The following is an 8,788-nucleotide window of genomic DNA, read 5'->3' on the forward strand; positions in this document are numbered from 1 at the left end:
TTAATTTTCCTCTTTAAAATATTTACGCAACAGGACACCGTTGCTACAATTAAAATCTGTGGCAAATTAGCTAGCATTGCTAAAAGAGCTTCAAATATTTTCGTACCACTGCTCGCTTATAGAGATTTCTCGTAATTTGCGGCGTTCTTATAAAAGTTGAATCGATCCTCCCTGGACTGAGCTTTTGACGTGGCACTTCCGATCCCTTCCTTCCTTGACTGTAGCCATGTCGTCATCCATCTCCCAGTTTTACATTCTTTCGACGCGTGGCGATACGATCATCTTCAGCGACTTCCGTGGCGACGTAGAAAGCAATTCGGCCGAAATATTCTTCCGCAAGGTCAAATTCTGGGAGAAAGGAGATGCGCCGCCAACTTTTCACGTCGACGGTGTCAATTACCTCTTTGTGAAGAAGAACGGATTGTACTTTGTAGCCACTACACTCTATAACGTAAGCCCTAGCTATATATTAGAACTCCTCACGCGACTGTGCCGTGTGTTCAAAGACTATTGCGGCGTCTTGAGCGAGGAGACTTTACGTAAGAACTTTATTCTGTGCTACGAGCTCTTGGACGAGACGCTGGACTATGGTCTTGCTCAAGACACGAGCACAGAGGGGCTTAAGGTCCACGTACATAATGAAGCCATTTTAGTTGGTGACGCCGTGCTGTCGAAACCCAAAGCGAGCTCCAAGTTTATGAACCGCAGCTCGAATATCAAGGCCGCTAGCGCCGTCAAGAAGCCTGTAGCGACTGCTGGACAGAGCTCGAAGAAACAAGACGAAAATGAGCTGTTTTGTGACATTCTTGAGCGACTAAATGTCGTGTTTTCGTCCGGTGGCCAGATGCTTAATGCCTCAATTGAAGGACGGATTCAGCTCAAGAGTTATTTGTCCGGGAACCCCGAACTACGGCTTGCTTTAAATGAAGACCTTGTCATTGGTAGCACCGGAGCCCGACAGTACGGACAAGTGGTGCTGGACGACTGTAATTTTCACGACTGCGTCCAATTGGACGAGTTTGAGCGCGACCGCGTGCTGATTTTCCAGCCGCCAGATGGCGAGTTTACAGTCATTAATTACCGCATTACTGGCGATTTTCGCGCTCCTTTCCGTATTTTTCCGTTTGTCGAGGAGCTGTCGCCTACGAAAATTGAAATGGTGCTCAAGATTCGAGCTGACATGCCCGAGAACAATTACGGCGCGAATGTGATCATTCGCTTTCCTGTGCCTCAGTCCACCGTGGCTGTATCGTGCGACATTGGCAAGAACTCGGCAGGTCAGCTGGCAGAGTACCGAGAAAACGAGAACCAAGTGCGCTGGGCCATCAAGCGCTTTACGGGCGGGACGGAACTCACTCTGCGCGCTAAGATTACACTGGGGCAACCCAGTCCCCACGTGCGGCGAGAAATTGGCCCCGTCAGCATGAACTTTGAGATTCCCATGTACAATACCTCGAGTCTTCAAGTGCGCTACCTGCGGATCCCCGAGCACGCACGACACCCAAATTACACGTACAAGCGATGGGTGCGCTACGTGACGCAGTCGAGTTCCTACGTGTGCCGAATCTAGTGCAAGCTGAAGCAGGAGACAGTGAGAGATATCCTGGATTGACGACGTATCAAGCATGGCATGCAAACGAGTGGCCTTAACTACTACAAGACGTAGCGCAGTAGAGTCTAGGCACAGGAGCTTAGAGGCCAAAGACGTGCGGAGGTTGGCAACTCAATGTGCTGGTATAAGCAGCATTCGGACCTCGGAAGCAGTGACGTGGAATTTACGTGACTCACCACATCTTACAGAATGGATATGGCATGTGTGTTTGGTCTTTAATACATATACTAGATTGTTACGTAGGCATCCATTGACGTCCAAAGCTCCTAGCGTATCTACATTACGATTGACGGCCAACCTCTTGCTCTACTACATCCGTGGTACCTTCTTTCTTCGTATCCTTGTTCTTCTTTGCAATTAATTCCTCCGAGGTCTGACCACTAAGCTCAAGCGCTGTTTGTGTAAGGTCACGCAAGATATCGCAAATGCGCTTGTGGTTATAGACACGCTTATTGTAGCGATCTTCGGCGATTTTAATCATCTTCTTGTTGGCATTGTACCGAGGACCAGCGAGCTGCACGACAATTTTCTTTGCCTCCTTGTTAAGACCCTTAAAGCAGCTCATGGGAACCTCCACGACCACCTTTGTATCGTACGTGTTCTTGTCGTTCACGAAAAGCCGCTCGTCGAAATCCTCTAGCGGACAATTAAGTGTCATCTTAATTGCCTCACCATCGAATAGTGGGTGAATCTGCGTCTGCCAAGAGAGATCCAAAAATGGCGCAAAGTCGGCGAAAATCTGCAGTTTCTCGACCTCATGTTTCATTTCATTGTCAAAGTCTGCAGGATAGTCTTCGTCCCAATACGCTGGATACGCAAATTCTTCTAGAGGGGTCGTCGTCTCCGGTTCTTCTCCCGAGAATTGGAACGTCTTTTTCCTGCGATGCTTGGGTACAGAAGACGTCACGCTTTCCGCAGAGTCGCTCGTGGTTGCCAGGAAACGCAGCGACTGTCGACGCACCGAGCCATTTATGCGCCTGAAGTATTTTGCAAGCATGTCAATAGCTTTGTAGCCACACGTTCGTGTTCCTTTCAAAATTAATGATATTTTTATCTTGAAGTACTTATATCCCTATTAATAGAAAAACTACTTTCGCTTTTTTATTGTGCGTACGATTAGAAGCACGAAATTTTCGGCGCTGGTGGTCCTGTGCGCAGTGGACTTCCGGCGTCAATGAAAGCCCTGTGCAATACAAAAGGCGGTCATGCGATTACAGAAGGTGGACATAGATTGGGGTCGTAATTTGGGCAATTAGCTATCGACAGAAATCGGGGGATTTTGTCGCCCCCAGTGCTAGCGTTCTCCCATGCGGGATGTAACACCGGGATCGCGGGATCCATGATCAATTACCCACAAGGTGATGAAGGTATTGGCCTCTTCTCCTCCACGTTTCCTTTTATAAGGGAACGACCGTCTTAATTGTTCCGCTGCTGGTGAATACTTATCTTCCTGGCCAATGTTACGCCCAGAGGAATAAAAGTCACCAACATCATGTTATTAGTCTCCTTGTGTTGTTTCGTGCATATTGTATTTTTCAATTGATGCAGGCGAGACAAAAATTTCTTTGCTAGACGCTAGGGATTTTAATAGATCTACGTCCTGCTAAATAGAGCTGACTGGTCTATGCATCAATTAAATTCGACAGCATTGTCCAGGCAATCATTCAAATACACGTCACAGCTGCACTTGAACTTGTTATGACCCGATCAAATTGTAAACGTGGCGAGCAATAGGTGTATCAGTCCCTTAACAGCTCAAGTCTATGGCAATCAGCTAAATGTTGCCATTATGAACTTCTTAACAAAATTTTAATCAAGTACAATCAATGTCTTTGGAGTAAGCACAATCCTCAGTCATCATAAATGTTGGTTTCTTCAATTAAGTTTTGTTTAAAAAAATAATGTTTTATCTGCCACCAAGAAGTCAACATTTGTCAACCACGATGAAGATTCAAAAACAATAACCATGTCGCCGATTTCAACTGACATTGGCAACAGCATCGGTGTTACTATAGCGGAGCTACCTCGCTCCTAAAGTCAGAGGAAGACTTTCAGACTCAGAGAGTCACTTAGTTCTATTGAACTAATGGGTTTAACAACTCATGTGACGGGGTGTATCATTACATGAAATTAACACTTAAAGGTTGTTAATTAATATTTTATCTAAAGCTAGATAATATTTAAAGAATATTTATATATAAAGTAATGTTCAGAAATCTTATCCATAAATAGGTATAGGCCATTATGTCTATTTATCCCGCAGACTAATCAGCTGTAAACGTAAACAAAGAGAAAGACAGATAGGATTTCAGTTGCATGTTTAGTAATAGTTTATAATTAAGCTAGCATTTACAGATAGAAAGAAGAGATGCTTCAATATATTAATACAGTTTTCATTTAACCCTCTTTAAAGTAGTTGTCTTAAAGAGAAGTCTTCCTCTGCACGTTCTAGTGTACGTGAAGTAACGTAAGGCACCACTCGCAACTGAAGCAGTGCGAAGTGGACTTGTACTGAAGCAGTACAAGTCGTAGTACCCCGTTACACCTGGTAGCACTTTGTAGTCGGTCCAAGGACCACATTTCCTTCATCTAACATGGACATGTTAGATGATAGTGGAAATACGCATCACGTTTCGCGTGAACGCTAATCCTTTCTAAGTGACATAGAAAGGAGTGCGGTCGAACGAATGAGTTCGACCGTAGGGAACGATGCCATCTTTGCCATGCTGTCCGGTTTGGACAGAGACGCCCTCCATTCAGCCATCGCCATGTTCATACAACATGAACTTGACGAGGCGGAGGAAAAAGTAGGTTTGCTTCATCAGCAATGCTCTTAACAGGCAGAACTGTTGGGGTCGCAACAGGTACAGACCCCTGTACCTGGGATGATGCACACGCGTCGTCCCGAAACTCTAAAGATTGATATCTCTAAGTATAGGGAAGTCGAAGAAGAATCCCTCGTAAGATGGTTTGTCGAGTTGGACGATGCCATAAGGGCACGTCGCATCATCGACGTGCAAATGCAAGTCGCATTCGCTCAATCAAATTTGGCAGGTCGTGCCAAAACTTGGGCATTGGGCCTTAAGTTGCGAGACCCATATGTCTTTGGGTCGCTAGAGGCTTTAAAGCCCGGCTCAAGCGTTTGAACCGCCTTGAGCTGAGTTCAGAGCTCGTTCAGAGCTTTTGAAACTAAAGCAAGGCAATCGGGATGTTCACGCATATGCCCAGCAAATACGACTCTTAGCGAATTGTATTACAAATAACCCAGTCCAGGAACACATTTGATACGGTGTTCATGCAAGGTCTTACGGATGGTCCCGTAAAGACCCACCTGTTCCGCTTAGAACTGGATACGCTTGAAGAAGCAATATCCGTTGCGGAACAGGAGCATGAACACACGTTGATTACGGTGTTCATGCAAGGTCTTACGGATGGTCCCGTAAAGACCCACCTGTTCCGCTTGGAACTGGATACGCTTGAAGAAGCAATATCCGTTGCGGAACAGGAGGACTTTAGCTTGAGACAGGCTCAAGCTAGTTCGTCATCGTATCGTCCTCCAAGACGACACGAGTTAGGAGGTCCAGAACCCATGGACCTCTCTTACGTCGAAAGCGAGAGACCTCGCTTTTCGAGCAATAAGCGATTGCAGAAATGCCATCGCTGCCAAAAATTAGGATACTACGCTTATGAGTGTAGTGCCCCACGCCCAGCAGCGAAATGTACTGAACGTAATTTTGGACTGAATGCAAAAAAGGGCAACGGTCGCGGATCCGACGTTGTTGCGAAATCGCAACAGCGAGGCGGACCGCCAAAAAATGGACGGGGTCAGTAGGGGCGCAACGCCCTACTGATCCAGCAACCTCAAGAGAATTTGCAAATCTCTTGACTAAAGTTGCTCCAGACACACAATCATTATGTGCCTTTGCACCTGGTGATGAGGTATCCCTCATCACCTTGAAGTAAAAGTGACAAATGATTTGTCACTTAGATTCCTAGTTGACTGCGAAGCGTCGAATAACTTTATTCGTCGCCAGTCACTAGAGGGTCGTAGGCTCAAATATTTTCAGCGCGACATCCCTTCAACGAGGATGACGGTGCGTCTAGCGACAGGCGCATCGATAACAGTATGAAATGCGTAGTGAAATTTCACTACACGTTAAGAGATTTACAGTACGATGATTATTTATCGTACTGGATTTGAATGACAAATTTGATGCCATCCTAGATTTACCTTGGCTCTACATATATGAGCCAATAATCAGCTAGCAGCATCGATCCGTAAAGATGCCTGCCACTTGTTCATCAGATGGCCATCTGATGAACGTCTTGGAGCGTCCACAATCATGTGGATGAACTACGAGTGAGTGCGATGGCCTCATTTGTGGTACGGTCGTCATTGTGAATGCACAAGATCAGAGTGTCACTACTAATCACCCTGTGGAGTCAGCTTTCGCGGCTGTGCAGATGCACAGGTAGCGCCGAAGGTCCACCACTCGAATATGTCGAGTGGATTAAGACGTGAATTTACGCGTAGCGGGTGATGTTCAAGAAAGATACCTGTTGTCCAAAAGGGGCAACACGATGATCCTAGGACGAATAGAGAGTCGACCGCAGAGGACCCGACTGTGATAGCGCGATCACACTCGGACGACGAGGAGGGAATAAGTCCCCATGTACTTGAGGAGAAAACTCCTCAAATAGTTAATGTTGAAGTGACTAGATTTCAGATGCTGAGGGACTAATTTTACGGCAGCCTGTGGATAAATCCCAGGAAGTAACCGAGACATTAAATGTCTTGTTGAATAACTATCAAGAGTAGGCGCTTATACTCTTGATCTGTATGCGCCTCCGAAGTTAACTTCGAAGATAACTCAATTATCAACCCTAGAACCTAAGCGGTTCTTGATAGATCTGCATGGTGGTAAAATCAAGCAGATCTGCGTACTCGTCACAGAGGACGATTACGTAACCGATATCCGGTCAGCGGTAATTTTTGCAGAGAACGAACGGGTTCTCAGCAGCTCATCGATGGACGAAAGTGTCCTCGATGTGAAGACTTGGATCGAGAGATATACTACTCAATTCTGGGAGTCACGTAAGACAAATCCTTTACACAAGGATTTGATTGAATTCAGGGATGTATTCCCTGAAGAAGTTCCATGCGAGTTGCCTAAGGATAAAGGCACTTGACATGAGATCGTGCTCAAGTGCTGTGTCATGAAGCAGTGGTCAATGCCTCGTGAACAAGTACTTGCGATCGATAAATTCTTTACCGATCGATTAAAAGCGGGCCATGTAAGGGAGTCAACCCCCCCCTTACACAGCTCTCCGACCTTCTGTGTGCGAAAGACCACAGGAGGATGGCGGATAGTGCACGCATTCAACGAACTGAATGCTGCAACGGTACCGGCTCAAACGCCGATACCTAGAAAAGACGTAATCAAAGATGGTATGTGTAAGAGTACGATCTTTTCGTCTATGGATCTAATTGATGGGTTCTATCAAATCTTTATGCGTGAAAGGGACATCCCGTACACAGCAGTGAGCACTCCGAGTGGGATGCTCTGGGAATAGCTAGTAATGCTACAGAGGCATAGTAATGCCCCTGCAATATTCAACAGATGCGTAACGGATCTGTTAAGCCCGGTACGAGAATTCGCACCGAGTTATTTTGACGATGTATTCGTTCATAGCCGGGCCATGAACGAAAAGACGGACGTGGAAGTTCATAAAACTTACGTTCATCAGGTTCTTACACTTTGCGAAAGCATAAGTTGTACGCAAATCTCAAGAAGTGAATTTTCGCTGCAAGCGAAATACCGCTTCTTGGGTGCATCGTCGGTAAACACGGCGTGCGCCCTGATCCCGAAAAGATCAAGGCAATTACCGACTGGCCAGATCTATCCGATGTCATGGATCTACGAAGTTCTTTGGTTTAGCGGCGTACTTGCAAAACTACTCACGCAATAATGCCGAGATGACAGCTCATCTCTCTCGTCTCTTGAAAAAGACCAAAAATAGTTACGGAACACTGATTGTCAGCGTTTCTTTGAAGGTATCAAGAAAAGCTTGATGCAATCGCCAATCTTGGTGATTGCAGATCACGACAGACCATTTTATGTGGTCTGTGACGCCAGCAATTACGCATTCGGCTGCGCGTTAATGCAATACGATCCAGACGGCGCGGAGCGCGTCGTCTGTTACCAATCGGGCCAGTTGCAACCAGCTGAACGCAATTACCCAGTGCATGACAAGAAAGTCCTTGCCATGAAATATTCATTGGCTAAATTAGGGGTCTATCTCCTCGGAGATAGACCGTTCATCGTATATACGGACCATGCGTCATTACGCACGGCCGTAAATAGACCACACCTCTCGCAAAGAATGGCGAGGTGGCTATCCTTTTCCGCGGAGTATAATTTTTCCGTGGAGTATAAACCAGGACGACTTAATGTTGTCGCTGATGCGTTATCACGCCGACCCGATTTCGAGTCGGCAGTGCACTCGAGCAGTGAAATTAATTCCACTGTTGCAACACTCACTGCGAGTGTTCCGTCATCAACCCTTAGTTGATGACATAAAGAAAGCCTACACAGAAGATAAGGACCTTTATGTTTAATGGATCATTTAATGAATCCATCCAATAAATCTTATAAAGATTTACCGGCTTTATATCCATCGTCATCCGATCGATACACAACACGCAACGGCTTATTGTATTCTCTATCCGAGACCAATTCACGGGGTAAACCGTGAAGTTTGAATACCTTGTCGATAAAGACACGGGCACAACCCGGAGCCGTAATTCACGCTGGTAGTGCAACCAGATGTACCATCTTGCTGAATCTGTCTACAAAAACAAAGGATTCCATTGTTTTTGTGATCGTCTTCGGGAAATCCGAAGACGAAGTCCATAGATGCGGACTGCCAACACTCTGCCGGAAATATAAGAGGCTAAAGAGGTGCACGAGATGAAGGGCTAGGCTTCACCCGTTGACACTCCTCGCAAGCACGAATGTACTTGCGCACGAACTGATACTGGCGGGTCCAGTAAAAGTCGCGACTTACTGTGAGGTAAGTCTTCTCACGTCCACGATGCCCACTTGTTGGTGCATCGTGACACTCATACATGATGCGCAAGCGCAAATCATTGTGAGTTGGGACGACGACACGTGG

The 8,788-nt window shown here is 46.1% G+C and overlaps 2 protein-coding genes across 2 annotated transcripts; one reads left to right on the plus strand and one right to left on the minus strand.

Annotated features, from left to right (window-relative positions):
* Positions 1-226: 226 nt before the first annotated feature.
* On the plus strand, positions 227-1,570 carry CCR75_003277 (uncharacterized protein; the record flags this gene model as incomplete). Its single annotated transcript, XM_067961374.1, has 1 exon — positions 227-1,570. The coding sequence occupies one exon, from the start codon at positions 227-229 to the stop codon at positions 1,568-1,570; it is 1,344 nt and encodes a 447-aa protein (XP_067822202.1).
* Positions 1,571-1,892: 322 nt separating this feature from the next.
* Positions 1,893-2,609, minus strand: CCR75_003278 (uncharacterized protein; the record flags this gene model as incomplete). The annotated part of the gene is made up of 1 exon (XM_067961375.1): positions 1,893-2,609. One exon carries the CDS (start codon positions 2,607-2,609, stop codon positions 1,893-1,895), a length of 717 nt encoding a protein of 238 aa, XP_067822210.1.
* Between the last annotated feature and the right edge of the window lie 6,179 nt (positions 2,610-8,788).

Source organism: Bremia lactucae (genome assembly GCF_004359215.1).
Source record: "Bremia lactucae strain SF5 chromosome Unknown BlacSF5_NotPlaced_18_SHOA01000004.1_1233567bp, whole genome shotgun sequence".
Classification (NCBI taxonomy): domain Eukaryota; phylum Oomycota; class Peronosporomycetes; order Peronosporales; family Peronosporaceae; genus Bremia; species Bremia lactucae.